Source organism: Umbelopsis ramanniana (assembly GCF_025399195.1).
Source record: "Umbelopsis ramanniana AG unplaced genomic scaffold K450scaffold_76, whole genome shotgun sequence".
Classification (NCBI taxonomy): domain Eukaryota; kingdom Fungi; phylum Mucoromycota; class Umbelopsidomycetes; order Umbelopsidales; family Umbelopsidaceae; genus Umbelopsis; species Umbelopsis ramanniana.
In genome coordinates, this window is record NW_026252162.1 from 1 (window position 1) to 20161 (window position 20161).

A 20161-nucleotide genomic window follows, 5' to 3' on the forward strand; every position below is an offset into this window, starting at 1 on the left:
TTTTAGAGACCATGTTCGCCTAGTACGGAAAAGTAACCACATCTGAGGACGAATGGAGCCACACTACAGTTGTGTTAGGAACGACACGCAACTGTTAGTTGGCGGAATGAGGACGAGGATGTGGTGGCCTCCCTCCCAAACAAAAGAAAGATCACAAAAAATTAAGTTAGAAGTTGACCCTCCCAGGCCACAAAGGCGAACATGCTGGCGTGGCATAGAGATCTGGGATACATTAGACAGAAAATTTTTATTATTTATATGACTGAGAATAAAAGCGTGGCTCTAGAGCCTATAACCACATCCTCGTCCTCATTCCGCCAACTAACAGTATATTATGTTACGTGGATTGAGTTTGCCTATGTATGGGCCTCCGAGCAGTCCCGAACTATGTCCTATGGAGATTGCCCTGATTTTTAAAAATACCAAATTCTGTCCCTAGGATGCTTGCTACGATAATATCTCGTAGAGAACAAAGTTGAGAGAAAGAATATTTTTAAGATAAATGGGTAGTGTTCCTAAAATTATTTGGTATTTGGTATTTGGTATTGGGGTTTGGTTTGGTTTGGTTTGAACCAAACCAAAATCAAACCAAATACTTCGTCCAAACCAAATACCGAATAAAAAGGCTAAAAAAGAACTTGGCTTATGTGTAGGTCTTGTTTGTTCTTTATCATACTGGCATCGACAACTAATAGCATATGGAAAATGGCGAAATTAATGTACAGGTACGAATACTGTGGTATGATATAACAACTATAAGGTATATTCTTATTAAAGGAACTGAAAACAGAGTACATCGATGGTATTTGATGATGCCAACGACTGCTCTTCCGATCAGCATCTGTTGATAGCATTGGTCAGTCTCGCAAGCGAAGAAGGAATCAAAGCTGGATATCGCAAATCATCATGCAGAAGCAGTAGACGTGAACTCCAAGTTGCTTATTCGGTGCCTTCATTGTCTGAAAACTACAAGCTACACCAATTATACGAGTAGCCCAATGATTTCACATTTGCTTCGCCGACATGCTATAACTGAGAATAGTCCGGCGCGCGCTAAGAATATTGACTTTGCAAATCCTCTCATGAACTCTTATTTTCAACGCACACAAACCATTGCTTTTTCATCCGAAGAGTGGGATAGCCTCACTGTTGATATGATTATCGATTGCAAACTTTTGTTAAGCATCGTTGAAAAGCCAAGTTTCAGAAGGTTACTGAACTACGCTCGGCATAGCCCTCATGCCGAGATCAAAATGGCCGGCGCCGACACTCTTCGCAACCGTATCTTCCGCTATTTTGATCTGATCTGAAGGTTGAAGAAGCCAAGAGAATACTTGAGGCACAGGATGGATAAGCTATACTACGGATGTTTGGAAAAGTCCTGGAAAGTTCCCTACCTCGGAACAACAGCTCATTGAATAGATTGTGATTGGGAAAAAAAAAAAAAGGTGTGCTGATAGTTCTTACCCAGTTCTGGGATCACATTCAGCTATTCTTCCGTAACTCGATTGCCGGTTAGCGATTTGATGATCTGGCGACTACTTTGTCGACGCACTTGGAAAATTGGACTTGACTGGTTCTAATTTTGCCATTAGGACTGATATTCTAGTTACGCTCAAAATGATTGAGAAGATTGAGGAGCTTATTCGGCAAAGTGGCCATTCCCATGCTCAAGTTCATGTTTACTGAATGCTTTGCGTTGGACACATATTGACTCTTGCGGTCCAAGAAATTTTGAATGCTGGGATTGGCCATGGTCCTAACGATCAGATAACAGATATTACTATAGAAGTTTCAAGAGGTAAACCTGTTGACAAGCTCAGGCAGTGCGTCGCATGGATTAGATCTTCTTTCATAATGATGTGCTCTTCCAGCGTTGCTGTCAATCCTTGGACTTACCTGATCTACAGCTTTCTTTAGATGTCAGAACTTGATGGAATGGCACATGCGAAATGATCAAAGAGCAATATCGTAGTCGTCAGTGTTGGATAACGATTGAAAACGGACCTGGGTATATGCGGTTATCTGTGGCAGATTGAAAATTCCTAAAAGCAGCTATGCGCATACTGGAACACCCTTTGAACAGTTACAAAATGGAACTCTGCCTCTGGATACGCAACTATTGATACGGCAACGATATCGTAGGTAAACTTACGAAAAAGTTTATCTCCCATGGAAGGTGGTTTAGGCTGGTGAAATCACAATGAATGCAGATTTTCTTGCGATGTAGCATCTAACTGTTCACTCTCACAGAAATCGATATAGTCGGCAAGCTGCAAGTTTTGCAATTGTGTTGATTAAAGCCATTGGCAAGGTGGACATGTACTTTAGTGAAAACTGGAATGGCTTATTACTTGGCAAGCGATAACTTTGGACCCTCGTTCCAAGTTTGCATTCTGCGAGAAAGCGATATTCCAACAGCGGTTTATTGATATTGGCAAGAAGACCGTGCGTCTGGCTTGGTGGAAATTTCGACCTGTTTTTCCTTCTCCAACGGACTCTGCGCAGTTACTATTTCAACAAGTGGTCGGACAGGATGACGATATACACGCTATATTACCGAAAAGTCATTGCCTGCAACGCAGGGTTTTGATGTGCTGCAATTTTGGAGATGAAAGAAGCATCATCTCAAACCTCTCTAAGTTAGCTAGAAAACATATGGCTGTGTGTGCGCGACTTTAACTCCAAGCGAGTTTTCCTTTTCTCGAGCTCCATTAATTGTCTCACTCTACGAAATAGGTCAAAGCCCGAATGATTTTGCATCAGTATGCTACTGTGGTCAATGAAAAGGTTACTGGATGTAGAGAACATGTTACAATAAAAGATGTTTCGTTCCAATACATACCGTAATAAAAGGAATCAAATCAACCCAAACTTTTCTCCTAATATTGATATTTATTAGTACCGTGAGATGGATCATCGATGTGAATTATTTTATTCACACTTCTCGCTTAATCCTAGCGCTAAAAGCGGCCGAACGGATGATATACCGAGCATCCAACCGAACAACAGCTTGATTAGGTAGCACTGCCCTAAAGGCTACATCTTTGATCGTCCTTGGCTTCGGGTAGACGAAGCCTTACGTCAATGAAAGATTAGATGATGCTAAGCAGAAATTACTTATGAAAAGTGAACATTCAGGATCTGTCATAGGACTATGCTGCGTTGTTGAGCTACCTTAAAGCCGGTTTGTGGAATAATAGAAGAAGCTTAGTAAATGCGGGCAAATTTATTGGTATTAATGTCCACAAGAGATCAGCATTTGGCTCAAAGTCACAAATAAAATTCTCATAAACCTACAGAACTACTGATGATTGATCAATTTATGACCAGGATAGGGGATGTTTTTTCTCGTTTTTAATGCAAAGTGTCGTGTATCCATCATCAATGCTGGGAAACTTATCTCACATACTCACGAGATACAGCCACTACCTTTGATATGATTGGGTAATTCCGATAGAGTCTTCAATTATTAAGCCTTTCTCGTTGTGGATGTGATAGCAGTAAATAGAAATAATATATTTACAGTGTTAGTAACACTGTGATCACCACCCTTACCCATAAAGAATAATAAACGAAAAAACGCTGTTGATCGTTAAGAGCTGTCCTTTAAATCATCGCCAGTGACTCGTTTATGCTACATGCGTATAAGCAATGCCTCCTTTCTTCAAAATTCAAAGCTTTGCTTCACGCTACCATTTCGTTATTACAGCCAATCTTGAACGCTTGGTTTGTACCACCTTAGTTTATTGATCTCCAATGCGGCCAGAACCCAAAGTTTGAGGGAATCGTCATTATGTATTAGCATATTTTCTACATGAAACTAAGCATTGAAATTAAAAGCAATTTATTTATCAGTTTCTAGTGATATTACTTTCGTATGAGAGGAGAACAGCTTGGTCAGTCAAGCAGGAAAGTGCATTGTTCTTTAGCAGTCACAAAGCTTCTTAACTTCTTTCAAAAAGCTACCCGATACCCCAACAGTTGCCATCGCTTAGCTCGCCAATAGTTATTGCAAGATACTTGGTATATAACGGGTCGTCTATTATAGTAAGGAAAGAGATTTTGAGTCAGTTCTCTCTTTTTTTATCATCGTTGTTGTGGGTGAGAATATCTCATAAAAAAAAATTTGTACAAAGAAATATATTTCGAAATTACCTTATTCGACAAGAAGGCTGCAAGGCAATAAGTAGACAACCAATGGACCCCATGAGAACTCGCGGTCGTATCACCAGCTTGCGCCTCACGGAAGGTACCAAAGAACAAATATATTCCCAAGGTATAGGACGGGCCGCCTCGTAATCATCTGGATAGAGGCGATATGATTGTGCATTCTATGGCATTTGGAAGGGTCAGAGTCATTGTTGACAAATACTCTTCAGGGATGCAATGGCCGTCTGCACTATATAACAGAAGAATTCTATCATTTGTGTCCACGCAGAGATACGGATCATAGTGAGCGGCATGAGACGAGAGGAGAAACAGATGTTAATGGAAAGGAGCACAGGTACCATGGTGAAAATGGTGTGACCCGCGTGAATAAAACTTATAAAGAAATCTAAATTGAAATATCATTGCGTTTCAACTTCTTCATTTTATCCTCAAGAACAAATTTCAAACATGCGCTGCGTATACGACGACTGCACTTCCGACCCTAATGGCTACCGCAACAATAGGTCGCTTCGTAGACATATCAGAGATGTTCATGGTATGTATATCACTATATGTTTATTCACACCAGCCTTTTATGATATCCTCACTTCTATTACATAGGCTGTGCTATTGAAGTTTCTACAAGTAGCAGGGCATACCAAGATACCGACGACACTTGCATATTCCCATCTTGCTCGTATAATACAGACGACCAAGAGGCGTACAAGGAGCATCTAATGAATGCGCATAGTAAGTTCAGGTTTTTAAAAATTGTACTGCAAGTACTATCTAATATATCAAACCAGATTTTCCGATATCTCTCGGCAACCAACCTTCGGAGCTTCCAGGAGTGGGTGAGCAACCGTCAGCTCAGGAGGACGTAACCGCGGAACTGCTGGCTTCAAGCCCTATGACTGTAAATGAGGAATCTTCAGTTTCTGCTGCCATGGCTGTGGAACCATCAACTTCTGCTCCTGTGATTGCGGGACCATCAGCTTCAGGTGATATAGTTGTGGAGCCGGCAGCTGCCAGTTCTATAAAGGAAGAGCCATCAGATTCAGCCTATGATCTTACGGAGTGGGTAGCTTCCAGTTCTTTAATAAAGCAGGAAACAACTACAAACTCTACACCATTGGGACCTTTGAGCACGTTTGCTTCACAGAAAGTGAGATAATCACTTGATTTATGACTAAGCTATTGTTACCATTCTAAACATCAGTTTACAGAGAGATTTCGGTGAGATTACCGAAAATAGTCATTCCCAACGTGAAGTAAGTACTGCCCAACATTCATGCTGCATTGTCTGAACTGACATGCCTTGCATTTCAGGATAGGAAAACTCAAATACTGGCTACCCCGAGACTTTCTAGAAACAAAGGGAAAGAAACCGCGATCCGTTTATGGGCTGATATGGTTGGCGCCCTTAATGAACCTGTTATGGTTGGCACCCTTAATGGACCCAACATCAGGAGAGCCGAAGCGCATACGTTGGAAGGTATGGTCCTTTTCGGAATAGCTGGGGCCTTAAGCGAAGGAATGGAGGAGAAATTTGCTTCCAACCGAGAAGATAATCGTAATTACTTGTGCCTTAATGCGATACCAAATGCGATGGAATATCTAAAAAGAGTGTTGAAGGCTGAAAGTCCATCAGAAGCTATTGGTAGGTGCGTCGAGAAAATCGACGTTTCAACTTACAATGGCCAGTTCCTTACGATCATGCGAGGCACCCTTTATGATTTCTGTATAACGAGGCTGACCAAACCCAATTTCGAGTACACTGGTGATTATGAAATGACCTATTGGGTTGACTCCGTCCTCCCCATGTTCAGGTATCTTGCTAGGATTACCGGTCTAGTCTTGTTTAATTGGTAAGAATTTTGAGAAAGGAGGAAAATGTGAAGAAGCTGTCTTACAATCTATTTGAATAGGGGCCAAACGGTTACTATGCGTATTGACTTTGCTTCATATTTCGACGACATCCAAGATCTTGGTAACTGACACTAATTTGAATGCCTTCCAAAGTCACAAAACTGAATACATGATACCCAACAGAAACGACTCACTATGTGGATGGCCTTGGTGAAAGTAAATACGGAAAATGTATAGTGATGGAGACCTCCAGCGAATCCCTTTCAGAAGATGACCTCAACACAAAGGATAACACAGCTAAGCTGCTCCGATGCGCGGTTGATATACTGAAAGCCAAGCAAGCCGAATGCATGGACGCCTCTTTTTCAACATTTGCCAAGCTGCAAATCTTGACAGTTCAGACTGTTCAGGACACCATGACGCTTTATGGCGTATCCTTCACAGCTGAGAAGAAGATGTACGAGTACCTTACGCTAAGAACGGCCAGAATTCCTGTTGCTTGGGAGGATCGTGAAGACTGGTATAGCATGTTTGAACTACTTGCTCATGTGATGGTAAAAGCTTATTATTCTTAACGCTTGTGCAAACGCAATCTAAATCTCAATGTCTAGGTAATTTTACAAGAACAGAAGCAGGTCCACCTTCAACTCCTGAAAGAAATGCGGCATGTAGTTTATGTCAGACCAAAAGATTCTGTTCAGTTCCACTCTAACCTGATGCATGAGGATCGCGAAGTATGACCTGGAATATATTTTTAGCTATAATACACTCATGATCTAGTTTGTTCACGTTCAATATATTCCTTCATCTCGACTGTAAACATCACAATTTGAGCATGTGGAGAAGCCATCGTAATCTAAATGAAAGCGCATTTATATGAAGCTGGATTGGGCGACAGTCGACTACGACTATAGCATCAAGTTGTCGTATGCATGATTTCTTAGAGAGTCTATACGATCTCGACAGCTGTTATTATTTGTACAAACCTGATAATTCACAATAACTTGGCAGCATTATTAGCCTTCTGTTTCGTCTTCCTACACAGATGTTGGCACACAAGTGAAAAGAAGCGAGGACAAGTTTTACATATCACGCGATCCATTGTCACGAACTTTTTCTATGTTGTTGCTATTGGAACATGGCATAGTTCAGAATATCCAAACCCGGCCAGGCGAAAAGAAAGCCGGGTACATCTTTGATGGCTTCTTATGTACGGTTCCTTAGCAAATCGAGCGCTCAACCATCCACTTAGATTTGGATTCAGCTCCAACTTGAAGTTAGATAGCAGAAATTCGACGTTGCTAATCGATTTTGTCCAAGGTCGACGGCTGTCGACGCTCGTCATTGCTGGATAAATATTTCCAGCCAAGATCGTGTAAGTTATGCGCTTTACGGAGTAACGCTCTCTGTCATGCTTATCATCAACCCCATTGAAACAGCTTTTCAAATCACATTGAGCACAACACTGCTTTCCGTGACTAATTTTGCGCTGATGTTGTTTAACAATGGTTTTTGGAGTTTTGACGAGAGGTAGACAGATCGCCATGTTTTGAACTCAGGCGATAAAATAGTGATGAGCTTTTCGGCCATCGACTGAGCCTGGCGTGAGACAGAAAAAGACAAACTTGATGCCATATATAAATATAGATGCCTAACATTAATAACCTTTTTAAATTAATGATACATCTTCTCGATCGAACCAATTGTATTTCCATACATTTATTTTTGAAAGGAATGCGACACGTTTTGTTGTTACAGTCATTAGGATAAGGATCCAAATAAATTTAAAAGGTATCAAATGGCAAATGTATCGACTGTATAGTGAGTGGCCTTCAGCAGACAGCGCAAGGAGATACATTCGAATTCATAGGGCAAGACAAAGCTCGATTTTCACAAATCAGCTTTCTTGCCTTATGATTGGATAAAATTTTATATACTTTTTTCATGGAAACGTACTGAGAGTCCGTTCCATAACTATATTTCCCGGTCCACAGATGTATGAACCTCCTCTTTAACTGCAGGTGCGTAATGATGCTGAATATGATATGCAGACAGACGATGAGAGATGTACGACCAATGGATGCGTTTACGACATGATGGATTGATGATACTCCCTCTCGATGGATTGATATTTCTCCTGCATTTACCGACATGCTGTTTCCAGAAATTTCAATTTGACATTTTTCCAACGAGTTACGAAATGCGATCCATCTTACACGCCACGCCCGGCATGACAGCATTCGTTGTCGTGTTGAGAACCATTCACTAATTACAACTTTCCTTCGTATATTCTTTGACTACTATAGGTCTTGACATGGGTGGTAAGTTCTTCAGCAAATATTTTTTATGACCTTTACAATGTCAGCGCTCTGTACTCACATTACACCTCTCTTTTAGCTTACAAGTATCTCGAAGAACTTTACAAGAAGAAGCAGTCGGATGTCTTCCGTTTCTTGCTTCGCGTTAGATGCTGGGAATACAGGTAGGGATTTGGCAACCGTTTTGAAGCTGGCATTTACCCGCAAGCGTAATACGAAACTAACCATGTTGGTATACATATTAGACAATTGAATGTCATTCACCGTGCTTCCCGCCCCTCCCGCCCTGATAAGGCTCGTCGTCTCGGCTACAAGGCCAAGCAGGGTTATGTCATCTACCGTATCCGCGTTCGTCGTGGTAACCGCAAGAGAACCGCCCCCAAGGGTGCCACCTTCGGTAAGCCCGTCAACCAGGGTATCAACCACCTCAAGTACCAACGCTCTCTCCAGGCCACCGCTGAGGAGCGTGTCGGTCGCAAGTGCGCTAACTTGCGTGTCTTGAACTCCTACTGGGTCAACCAAGACGCTACCTACAAGTACTTCGAAGTCATCCTTGTCGATCCTAACCACAAGGCCATCCGTCGTGATGCCCGCATCAACTGGATCGTCAACCCCGTTCACAAGCACCGTGAAGCTCGTGGTCTTACCGCCATTGGCAAGAAGAACCGCGGTCACGGAAAGGGTCACGGCTTCAACAAGACCATTGGATCCGGTCGTCGTGCCAACTGGAAGAGACGCAATACCCTCTCCCTTCGCCGTTACCGTTAAGCATCTACCTAAATTTTTGTTTCGATACTGTCAGTTCATTTTCCCTCATGCATGGTATTGAGTCAAAAATAAAACAAAAAACAATCAATTTTTTGGTACAAAGTTAATTTTGGAGAACACCGCTTTCATAGCTTGATTATTTTTCCCACCTATCTGCCCCAGTTTTCATAGCAACATAGACATGAAAGTGCACGGATGCCTTGCATTGGTGCCTCTTTTGACATACATTGCTGCAGGCGATCCATTGCAGACGCCACTGAATCGACCGGAGCAGTTTCCTAGAGCTTATACAACATGGGCCATTCTTGGTCCATTCCCGACGGGAATGAGGGAGCAGGATTTCGGAGCTGATCCTCTCGAGCCCTATGGTATGTCCATTTTTGCACATATTCCTCGTAGGATGCTGCTTCCTGTACATATGGCAGAGTAGTGTGAGTAACTTTTGCTTTAGGAGGGATTCATAACTTGACCTTTTCTACCTATTCTCGATATCCTTCGGAATTGGTGGACGGCGGTTCGGTTGGCTGGCAGTTACTTGAAACTCAGGGCACCACTGTCGGTCCACTTGAGTTTCCCTCCACTAGGTAAAAATCAGCAACTGAACTTTGCCACTGTTATATTTTATTGCTCAATTCACATTATATGTTGCATTTATGTGTGCTTTAGATGGTCGTGGAACCAATTGACAGCAGGATGGTCTATTAATCAGTATCAGGCTTGGGCCGTGACGACTTTCACATTGGATGAACCAGCGGCTTTCCGTGTTCAATTTTATTCTATTGGGGATTTTTATGTTGACCACATCAAATACTCTGGCGATTGGTACAATTATCAGACAACCGCGCATGTTGTACGTCTAGCAGCTGGAGAGCATACAATCCGTGTGCGCGTCGTCAATGAGATTCGAATTTTCGGTGGCTCTGTACCGCCTAAAAGCACCTTTCAATACATGTGGGAGCCCATTCCCGACGATATACCAGCTGTAGCTATAGAGCAGCAACTTAACATACCAGACATTGCAGACGGTCGCTTCACAGGTGACCTGTGCAGTATCGGTGTTCAAAATGTTCTGAAGGAGCAAGCAATTCAGGTCACGGCTATATCGATAGTGCATAAGGACTCGGATGTTGAAATAACCGCAACGTTGCAACGGCAAAGCGCTATGAATATCATTATGCCTGGCCAGATTCGACAAATACCCTTTTGCATCCATGCTGACGAACTCATACCTGCAAAGACCCCCACTCTCCTTGGCGTCATCGTAACCGTCACTTTCAACGGTGAAGATCACCAGCTACATAGAGCTGTGTTCCCGGTTGAGCACAAGAATATCGAACAGGAAGCATTTAGAATTACGTTCGAAGACCCTGATGGGTCTGTGCAATATGGTAAGAAAGAGTAACTGCAAAGCTTTCTAAAACTATGTAAAACGCACAATCACTCACCAATCCACTGTGTTATCCCATACAGCTATGGTGAAGGCTCCCAAGGAACTGTCATTTGAACCGAGCACACCACCGCCTATCCTTGTGGCCCTACATGGTGCAGGTGTAACAACTTCATGGCCATGGTGGACGAATGCTCTGTCCAGGAGTGAAAAAGCATGGGTAAGCTGGGGAGTGAAACCTTTGTTCAAAAGTAAAAATGCATTACTCATACCTTTTATCAACAAAGACGGTCTTTCCGACTGGCAGAACGTCATGGTAAGTCCGAGCATTTACCCGGTAACAACATAAACATAGACGCTGAATCTCAGATCTCGCGTGGCAGGGGATATGATTGGCACGGTGCCAGTATGATCAATGTTTTCCAAGCTGTAGATGAGTTAGTGCGCCAGGTACCCCAAATTCTCTCGCATAAGGGAGCTATTGTTACAGGCGACCCGGATAAATTGGTCTATATTGGTAAGATTTCCGGTGTTTTCGGCCGGGCAATCTCGATCGATGTGATTGACAACACTACATATAGGGCACAGCAATGGCGGTCAAGGGGCTTGGTATCTCGGAACTCACTACCCTGACAAAGCCATTGCCATTTTCGCTGCCGCTGGTTATACCAAAATTCAAGACTATGTATCCTATGGCAATTGGCTGAGCGTATCCCATTCAGACCCATGGCTGCGAGGGGTAAAGTATAAGAATTTTAACTCATGTTCGCAAAAATAAATAATAACGAAGATTAACCGTTATCAGGTGCTGGAATCGTCCATTGCCGAGTACAACAACGACTTGCACGCCTCCAATTTGGTAAGAAACACGGCCTGACGGACCATGTTGATCATCTGTATCGGCAGACTGACTTTTACTCAATAGGCTGGCATTCCGATCCATGCTCTGGTAGGCGGTGATGATGATAATGTACCACCACTGCATACGAGGAAGTATGGCCGACTGGCGAATGAATACGCACATAATCCCGAGTTTGTCAAGTAAGTACCAAGCAGTTTCCGGAAGGCAAATTTCTAGTTACAGCAAAATAGCTAATTTTTGAGAAACCAAAAATATTCTCGGGGAAAACAGAATATCGGAGTATGCAGCACATGGTCACTGGTGGGATAATATTTTGGACAATGAAGAATTTCAAAGTTTTGTCGAGGAGCACGTTGAACATCCTAGAGGTTTAATGGATGGATTGGACTACTTCACCCTGACAGTTATCAATCCATCCGGCACTGGAAGCAAAGGAGGCATTACTGTGGAAGAGCTTTTGACACCGTACCATCTGGGACGAATCAATGTGAAGGTTGAACGAGAGGGTAACGAAACGACGTTATCCTTGAAGACCAGCAACATCAAGCGATTCAAGTTTGCCAATGATGCTTTGCAGAATTTCAATGGAGTTACCATTCATGTTGATAATCAAGATGGTGTTTGGCGGAACAATGTCGACGGATATAGCCAGGATGTTGTCATCGAGCAGAACGAGGAAAGCAAACAATGGAAGGCAAGTAGTGTATGATTGCCGGGTAATTTAACACCGTTCCGACATAACCCTAAACCATACCACGGCAGATGAAATCGGGCCTTTTTAACTCCATCGAACATCCACATGGGCCGCTGCACAGGATATACGAAACGGTTGCCCCGCTGACGATTTTGGTTCCTTCTGATTCAAACTTCTTGTACCAAAGTGCGCTACAAATTAGCCACGACTGGAATCTCTATGGAAACGGCGACGCTGTTATTCTGCACGCAGCTGAGATCGAAGAACTACCCGACTCAAACTTGATTTTCTTAGGGGGACCTGAGCAAAATAACATGACGGCACAGTTCCTTGCCTCCTGTGTTTCGGACATTTATATATCATCCAACGAAATTAAAGTAGGTGGATATAGCTATGCGTCGACTGGGACAGGCATTATTTATCATCAGCCTTGGCGGCAGCGCCATATGGCTATAGTCATAGCCGGAATCGATGGTTCTGGATTTTCAAGCGCCGCCCAACTCCTACCCAAACGAACAGGCATGGTAGTGTCGGACTGGGGTAAACGTTTTTCTGTTCAATGCTGAGATTTGTTCTGTTTCATGCACTAATCTTTCTGGCTTACCAGTGGTTACTGGTCCACACATGAAATGGAAAGGCATTGGGGGGATCCAAGCAGCAGGGTAAGGGACATTTTTAAACTTTTCTGGAGTAACGCCAGCTCTCATAACGATGCGCTCATGGGTTTTCTTAAACAGGTACTTTAATAATGACTGGAAGGCTTTCGGGTATTTCTAAAGGGATATGTCGATATTATTATTTACATGGGTGTAAAATGACCATAAAGCGTAAAATTGCACGGATAAAGATTTTTTTACAAATGGGCTCGCGAGCAAAGCTGCGCCTGAAAAAGTGCATTTTGGACGGCCACTATGAGCCCAAAGAGAAGTTTCCAAACAATGGCCATTCTTCTGCATCATGGGTCATGGAGTGAGCTTCGACAAAGGCTTGATCAGAGAGACCCTCCTCCGCTTCATCCTGGTATAACATGGCATTCACCACACTGATTGGAATATCATGAAGCTCCGGTATATAGTCTTCGGGATGATCCTTTTGACTCGGAGCAGAGGTCAACACGTTGGCGTGTTCATCTATTACATAAAAAGTCGCAACGGCGAATGAGTGACATACTATGACCTAATGGGGACGTGGAGGCAAAAGGGACTTACCGGTTATGCATGTGAAGGAGTCGAATGGCGCTGTGTTCATGAGATTAATGGACATGAAAGATATGAAAACGAACCACACTAGAGTCATGATCCAAACGGGTATAGCGAGTGCCCAGTATCTATTAGGATACAGGAACATGAAACGGTGAGTGTTGCGTAAAGTGTAACACTTCCGTGTTATTGCCCTCACCTGCTTGGGTAATAGGTTATGCCAAGACTATGCAGAACCTCGTCAGGCACATATGCCCAGATGAGGTAGATACCTGGAGGAGGCGAAAAATAACCCATCTTAAATTAGGATGTGATGGCCAAAGATCTAAAAATTTCATCATTTTTGTTTATAGCAGGAAAAAAGAAATACCCACCTAGAACAACAAACGACACTAAATACATGACGAATCCATAGTACTCGTAGGTTGGCGTTTTGGTCGTCGTTGCTACCGGGGGTGCTTGCTCGACTTGCGATACAATGGATACAACCCTACAGAGGGTGTTATCACGCGTGCGCAGTTTTTTTTTTTTTTTTGGCCTCTTTCATAGTAGTCACTTCACTTACTCTGACAAGGATCTGGGCCGATGCCGGCTTTGCTTTGTGCTGAGGGGTGGTAGATAGACATCGGACTCGTCCATGCTAGCATTTTGTGCCTTGTAAGATAGAAAATTACTGAACGAATTCCGTCTTCGCAAGGCACTAATTCAAAATTATCAAGACTTAGTGGAACAATGAATAATAATAATAATAATGGTGCAACAGACTACCTCTTTCGACGCTCTATTTCATGGTTAGATTTACTGGTGGTGGATTGGGCATGGCTATCCTGATGCCATTCTTCTTTTCGAGAGGATGGGGATCCGAATGCATAATTCACCAGCCCCGGTAGAGAAGTGGTAGATAACGATACGGGTAGGATACTATGCGATACACTGTTTCTCAAAGCTCGTTCCCTAGGCGAGACTAATAGTGGCTGCTGTATTGGACGCGCTTGCGGTTTATTGACGTCCTTCATATGTCGTGTGTGTTCGGATATGGATCGATATGGTAAACGGAAGGAAAATCCAAGTTCCGTCCGACCGAAAAACATTTAAAAAATAATTTTACTTTATTCTTGCCATGCGCTGGTCAGTAAGCTGGTGTATTGGGGGCAGTGGAACATTTCAAATCGGCTCTATGAGAAGAACTCTATCATCATATAAATAATTATGTAGCCAAGAACGTTTTAAAGTAGAAAGATAGTATGCATGTCCAAACGGCGATATGAACAGGCAGAAACCGTGAAAACCTGAAACAGTGCCGGTGCGGATTTCATTGGTCGAAAGCTGACCCAGACAGTCTTACACATATTTCCCTCCCCCCCCCCAGTCATGACAGTATATAAGAGCGGGCGTCTCAGGTTTAAAAAAAAAAAAATCAACCTTCGTTCGCTTTCATATCTGCCTTATCTCTCTCATTCCTATATCACACCTAGAGCATGGAGCCGAACGATCCAAACAACAATGAAAAGGCGCACGTCGCTGATCAACCCGTTGGCCCCAATACTCCCGTCGCTCCCAACGCAGCAGCTCCAGACGCCGCTACAAAGGAATCTGTGCCCGCACAGGCTACCGATGAAAGTAATACCAAGCCTGCGAACAACGATGTGCCCAACGGCATGTCTTTGACAGTGGAAGAACTGTATGACAAGGACAAGCATGATCTTTCTACTATGGAGCCTGGCGATGTTTTTCAACTGTTGCAGTAAGTTGTCAAAATTTTTCTTTCTTAAAGCAATGCATGGGCGTCATTTTTTCCATGACGATTGGTGGGGGCTTGGGTATTTTTTTTTATTTTTTTCCCTTTCTCTTTTACACGTCATGGACTTGACCGGGGAACACAATACCGATTAGGAGACTGACCTATTCATCACAGAACGTCCACAGATGGTTTGACTTCTGAAGAAGCCGCTAGAAGAATTGAAAAGTTCGGTCATAACAGACTTGAACACAAGGAAGTGAACCCCATCCTTCAGTTCTTGGGATTCATGTGGAATCCTCTTTCTTGGGTCATGGAAGCTGCTGCTATTGTCGCTATCGCTGTTTCCAACGGTGGCGGTCGACCACCGGATTGGGAAGATTTCGTTGGTATCGTGCTTCTCTTGTTGGCTAACTCCGTCATTGGTTTTATGGAAGAACGCCAAGCTGGTAATGCCGTCAAGGCACTTATGGCCTCCCTCGCTCCCGAAGCCAAGGTGAAGCGTGATGGAGCATGGAAGACGGTCGAAGCTGCTGAATTGGTTCCCGGAGACGTTATCTCGGTCAAGCTTGGTGATGTCATTCCTGCAGATGGTCGTCTGGTTGCTGTAAGCATCGCCACTTTTTTTTTTTTTTTCTTTTCATTTTTGAAAGAAAAGCGTTACTCATTTTTTTATTTTTACCTCTAGGCGCATGGTGAAGTGTCTATTGATCAAGCCGCCCTTACCGGTGAATCATTGCCAGTCACCAAGGAGGCTGGAGACGAAATTTTCTCCGGTTCTACCTGTAAACAGGGTGAAGCTGAAGCTATTGTTATTGGTACTGGTCTGAATACTTTCTTCGGTCGTGCCGCCAAACTTGTTGGCGATGCTGGCGATGAAATGGGTCACTTGCAAACCATTTTGGCCAAGATTGGTAATTTCTGTATCTGCACCATCGGTATTTTCCTCATCGTCGTGGTCATTGTTCAATATGCTGCTTTCCGTTATCCCTACCGAACTGGTATTGACAATGTGCTTGTCTTGCTCATTGGTGGTATCCCCATTGCTATGCCTACTGTCTTGTCCGTTACCCTTGCTATTGGTGCCAAACAACTTGCTGAACACAAGGCCATCGTGACCCGTATCACTGCTATTGAAGAAATGGCTGCCGTCACTATCCTTTGCTCTGACAAGACCGGTACTTTGACTCTTAACAAGTTGATTGTCGACAAGCCTACCATCAAGACCTACTCTGACTACACTGGCGAGGACGTCATTCTCCTGTCTGCCTATGCTAGTCGTACTGAAAATCAAGATGCCATTGATTTCTGTATCGTAAACTCTCTTCCTAACCCTCAACTGGCTCGTGAAGGCATCGAGGAATTGGAATTCAAGCCTTTCAACCCTGTCATCAAGCGTACACAAATCACCTACAAGGACAAGGATGGCGTCGTTCGCCGTGTCACCAAGGGAATGTCCCATACCATTTTGGACCTTTGCTCTCGTGATAAGACCGAAGAACAAATTAAGGCCCTTAATGATGACGTCGATGAATATGCTCGCCGTGGTCTTCGTGCCCTTGCTGTTGCCGTTGATGAAATTCCCTCTGGCAATATTGAAGATGAAGGCAAAGGATTCAAGCTTATTGGTCTTCTTCCCATCTACGATCCCCCACGTTCTGATACCAAGGAAACCATCGATCGTGCTATTGCTCTTGGTGTTCAAGTCAAGATGATTACTGGTGATCAACTTGCTATTGCTAAGGAAACTGGCCGTCGTCTCGGTATGGGTGACAACATGTTCCTTTCCAAGACATTGAAGGATGGTCCTCCTGCTGGTTCCGGTTATAGTAATGTCGATGAACTTGTTCTTGGTGCCGACGGTTTCGCTGGTGTCTACCCTGAACATAAGTTCGAAATTGTCGAACGCCTGCAAAACCTTGGCCACATGACTGCTATGACGGGTGATGGTGTCAACGATGCTCCTGCTCTTTCCAAGGCCAATGTTGGTGTTGCTGTTGCTGATGCTTCCGATGCTGCTCGCTCTGCCGCTGATATTGTCCTTACTGAACCCGGTCTTTCTGTCATTATTGAAGCTATTATTGGATCTCGTCAAATTTTCCAACGTATGAGAAACTACTCTATCTACACCTGCTCTGTCACCATTCGTGTCGTGGTTGGCTTCTCCATCTTGATCTTCGCTTTCCAATTTAACTTCCCTCCCTTCATGGTCCTAATTCTTGCTATTCTTAACGACGGTACCATCATGACTATATCTACGGATCGTGTCAGACCATCGCCTTATCCGGATCAATGGAATTTGCGGGAAATTTTCTTGAGCGCTATCGTTTACGGATTGTATTTGACTGCTTCCACTGTTGCGTTCTATGCTGTTATCTACAAGACAAGCTTCTTCCAACGTTTCGGTACATCCCCCGTCACTGATCCTAATGACTACAAGATTCACTCTGTCATCTACCTTCAAGTGTCTACGATTTCCCAAGCCCTTATTTTCGTCACTCGATCTCGCGGTTTCTTCTTCACTGAACGTCCTTCCGTCATGTTGATGTGTGCCTTCATCATTGCTCAATTGGTTGCTACCTTTATCTCTGTGTATGCCAACTGGGGCTTCACCAACATTGAAGGTTGTGGATGGACATGGGCTGGTATTGCTTGGATCTGGAACATTGTCTGGTTCGCTCCTCTTGACTTTGTCAAGTTTGGTCTCCAACGTGCCTTCGAGGGCAGAAAGACTCCAGTTGCCCCCATCCACGACGAAAACGCACCACGATCTCGTCGCAGCTCTGTCCTTTCTACCTCTACATCAGCTCGCTACTACGCCAACCGTACTCATGCACTTCGTGGATTGCAACGTCCTCGAAACTTTGGTAGACGCATTTTGGGTCTCAACCGTAAGATGTCCATGGATCCAAATGAAATGCGCCGCTTCTCCAGTGTTCAGGTAAGAATTTGAAAGAATGATAGTGTGATATTTGGGATTTATAAACTAATGGTTCGTTGTTATAGGCCAATCATGCTTCTCAGATCTTGAACTCCAACCCTAACGGAAGAACTTAAAAAAACCTACACGTTGTGTATATATGCCATGAATACAGGACCGGCGCGAATGAAAAAAAGGAAGGATTTTTTTTCTTTTTCTTTTTTCATTTCTCTTCTTTTTGTATTGCTCTCATCGAGCGTTTGCTCGCTTTTTTTTTCACGATGAACCTCCATTCTCTCATACATCTCCTTTTCTTTTCATTTCACACAGTTGAAATTAATTTTTTTATTTCAATGTTCTTTTTTACTTGGCGACCATACGTTTCCTCCACATACCTGGAAGATTTAGGACACCAAGATCATAGAATCGGTTGTAATTACTATCAGGACATGCGTGTAGCTTGGCTTCAGCCATTCTGCATTTCTTGCATGGTCCTCTTCGTTTGTAATAAACATTTGTTAATAACGCAATACCGCTTGCTTTGTCTGGCTTTCTCATGGCATTTGAGAAACAAAACTTAAAAAAAAAAACAACAACAAAAAAAATAACAAATCAAAAAAGTTAAAAAAGATAAGAATGCAAAAAGGTCTCGGAAGAAGATTTATGTTCTGCTATTCATGCACTTTTTTATATTATACAGAATTGAAAAAACGGCGACACATTCTGTTCATATTGACATCGTGAATGTTTTTTACTCACACCGCATTCGTTTTTGTTTTCGGTCAATTTATAATAAGTATACTACATACAATCTATACTGCATTTAAATCATCAAGCTACCTCATGGAGTGAACAGCTTCCAAGGAAAGTCAGATGGAACGAGATCGTATCGATCATTAATGAAGCCTACCAAAAACTCCATGGCGTCGACCAGACGAGGACCCGGTCGGTTGAACATTTGATTTCCATCGACAACGGCAATCTTTACGCCGCGCTGTAGATACTCAGAGACCCAGCAACGAGCACCCGAGGACTTGTTTTTGTCAAGGATGGACCTTAGCTCCCGTTCCGTGGTAGGAATATCAAGTCCACAAGGTGCGACAATGACAACCTGAGCATCGAGATCGATGAATTTCTGATCTTCAATTGGAAACCTAAATAATCCCCCACCCCTAGGTAAGCATGGTGGTTTGTCACGACGGTAGTAGCATAGTGGGTTCTTACGATTTTCCCGCACCATCGTCTTGGTTTTTGGGTAGGTTGAGGGGGTGTATGCCACCTGCATCTTGGATCATTTGGGGAGTCCAGTGACCACCGATAAATATGGGTGCAATCCATTCCACGAACCCGACTGTGACTCGACTGCCCCTCTCGGAAACCAACTTAGCCCCTTGATCGCGAACACGTTGGACTCTTTGAAGCAACGACGATCGAACGGATTCTGCCTGGTCCGGGAACCCAAGGGCGGTACCTATTTCCGTTATGTTGGCGAGCACGTCTTGCAAATTTTGCGGATTCAACGTGATAACCGTCGGAACTAAATTTTTTGGGTTGGTGGGTAGTATCGTTTTTTAAGTGGAGAGAACGGGATAGCAAGCAATACATGGTAATGTGTCAAAGTGTACCTGGATTCAATTTTCGAGCAATTCGTTCAACGGTGACTAGATCAATGGAACACACATCACAAAGGTCCTAAGTGACCCAGGAACATGAATCAGCTCTATGTAGATCAAATCAAATAGAAAGGGATGAAAACGTTACTTGAGTTACGACCACATCTGGTTTCAATTTAGCCAAGGCCACAGCGTCCAAGTCGTACAGGCTCTGACCGGTGGAAAGAGACTCGGACACCTGCCGGTTGACGTCCTCCGAAGTGGTGAAGGTTGTTTTTGCCGCAGTAAGAATGGGTCTATTCGTAATGGAATGTGGAAAGTCGTCTGTGTGGGTTGACTGTGAGATCTATGAGAGTAGGGGAAGGATCTTGAGGAATGTAAAAGGGGGTTACCTTCGTGTGATCGGCCCACTAGAATTTCATGTGGCGCAACAAGGCAGATAATCTCTGCAGCAGATGGAAGCAGGGACACCACTCTCAGCGATGTGCCTAAAGATTTTGCAGCCATGGTAAGCAATTGTCAAAAGAATTTAAACTCGCAAAGCGAAGGTAAAGAAGGCACTGTCTATAGGTTGAAACTCAGAGCGCAGGAATGCTATGTTGGTGGCAAATTATTTGTGATCCCGGCTATGCAAACACATT

At 43.5% G+C, this 20161-nt stretch overlaps 10 protein-coding genes across 10 annotated transcripts; 6 read left to right on the top strand and 4 right to left on the bottom strand.

Annotated features, from left to right (window-relative positions):
• Nucleotides 1-2: 2 nt before the first annotated feature.
• Nucleotides 3-375, top strand: K450DRAFT_259504 (uncharacterized protein). The gene has a single exon (XM_051592012.1). It carries the CDS (start codon nt 53-55, stop codon nt 260-262), a length of 210 nt encoding a protein of 69 aa, XP_051440867.1. The 5' UTR covers nt 3-52; the 3' UTR covers nt 263-375.
• An 861-nt stretch (nt 376-1236) lies between these two features.
• Nucleotides 1237-1760, bottom strand: K450DRAFT_259507 (uncharacterized protein). Its single transcript, XM_051592013.1, has one exon. The coding sequence runs from the start codon at nt 1753-1755 to the stop codon at nt 1606-1608; it is 150 nt and encodes a 49-aa protein (XP_051440868.1). The 5' UTR covers nt 1756-1760; the 3' UTR covers nt 1237-1605.
• A 328-nt stretch (nt 1761-2088) lies between these two features.
• K450DRAFT_259508 (uncharacterized protein) lies at nt 2089-2800 on the top strand. The gene is given in 4 exon segments (XM_051592014.1): nt 2089-2179; nt 2304-2330; nt 2363-2566; nt 2586-2800. The coding sequence occupies 4 exon segments, from the start codon at nt 2173-2175 to the stop codon at nt 2591-2593; spliced, it is 246 nt and encodes an 81-aa protein (XP_051440869.1). The 5' UTR covers nt 2089-2172; the 3' UTR covers nt 2594-2800.
• Nucleotides 2801-4895: 2095 nt separating this feature from the next.
• K450DRAFT_259513 (uncharacterized protein) lies at nt 4896-6182 on the top strand. The gene is made up of 4 exons (XM_051592015.1): nt 4896-5317; nt 5379-5423; nt 5482-6020; nt 6081-6182. Exons 1-4 carry the CDS (start codon nt 5063-5065, stop codon nt 6148-6150), a joined length of 909 nt encoding a protein of 302 aa, XP_051440870.1. The 5' UTR covers nt 4896-5062; the 3' UTR covers nt 6151-6182.
• On the top strand, nt 6183-6840 carry K450DRAFT_259516 (uncharacterized protein). The gene is made up of 2 exons (XM_051592016.1): nt 6183-6575; nt 6633-6840. The coding sequence occupies exons 1-2, from the start codon at nt 6261-6263 to the stop codon at nt 6759-6761; spliced, it is 444 nt and encodes a 147-aa protein (XP_051440871.1). The 5' UTR covers nt 6183-6260; the 3' UTR covers nt 6762-6840.
• A 2393-nt stretch (nt 6841-9233) lies between these two features.
• K450DRAFT_259535 (uncharacterized protein) lies at nt 9234-13027 on the top strand. Its single transcript, XM_051592017.1, has 14 exons — nt 9234-9475; nt 9559-9691; nt 9774-10495; nt 10578-10714; nt 10782-10810; nt 10878-11011; nt 11076-11233; nt 11300-11353; nt 11420-11535; nt 11627-12050; nt 12119-12427; nt 12491-12590; nt 12658-12712; nt 12788-13027. The coding sequence occupies exons 1-14, from the start codon at nt 9289-9291 to the stop codon at nt 12825-12827; spliced, it is 2598 nt and encodes an 865-aa protein (XP_051440872.1). The 5' UTR covers nt 9234-9288; the 3' UTR covers nt 12828-13027.
• Nucleotides 12788-13678, bottom strand: K450DRAFT_259542 (uncharacterized protein). Its single transcript, XM_051592018.1, has 3 exons — nt 13449-13678; nt 13259-13377; nt 12788-13180 (listed from the first exon to the last, which is right to left on the bottom strand). Exons 1-3 carry the CDS (start codon nt 13544-13546, stop codon nt 12960-12962), a joined length of 438 nt encoding a protein of 145 aa, XP_051440873.1. The 5' UTR covers nt 13547-13678; the 3' UTR covers nt 12788-12959.
• Nucleotides 13679-14605, bottom strand: K450DRAFT_259548 (uncharacterized protein). The gene is made up of 2 exons (XM_051592019.1): nt 14018-14605; nt 13679-13949 (listed from the first exon to the last, which is right to left on the bottom strand). Exons 1-2 carry the CDS (start codon nt 14338-14340, stop codon nt 13811-13813), a joined length of 462 nt encoding a protein of 153 aa, XP_051440874.1. The 5' UTR covers nt 14341-14605; the 3' UTR covers nt 13679-13810.
• A 41-nt stretch (nt 14606-14646) lies between these two features.
• Nucleotides 14647-17340, top strand: K450DRAFT_259550 (uncharacterized protein). The gene is made up of 4 exons (XM_051592020.1): nt 14647-14993; nt 15165-15594; nt 15676-16607; nt 17026-17340. Exons 1-4 carry the CDS (start codon nt 14728-14730, stop codon nt 17096-17098), a joined length of 1701 nt encoding a protein of 566 aa, XP_051440875.1. The 5' UTR covers nt 14647-14727; the 3' UTR covers nt 17099-17340.
• Nucleotides 17341-18741: 1401 nt separating this feature from the next.
• Nucleotides 18742-20160, bottom strand: K450DRAFT_259568 (uncharacterized protein). Its single transcript, XM_051592021.1, has 5 exons — nt 19913-20160; nt 19669-19844; nt 19533-19599; nt 19132-19444; nt 18742-19061 (listed from the first exon to the last, which is right to left on the bottom strand). Exons 1-5 carry the CDS (start codon nt 20025-20027, stop codon nt 18749-18751), a joined length of 984 nt encoding a protein of 327 aa, XP_051440876.1. The 5' UTR covers nt 20028-20160; the 3' UTR covers nt 18742-18748.
• Nucleotide 20161: the final 1 nt, after the last annotated feature.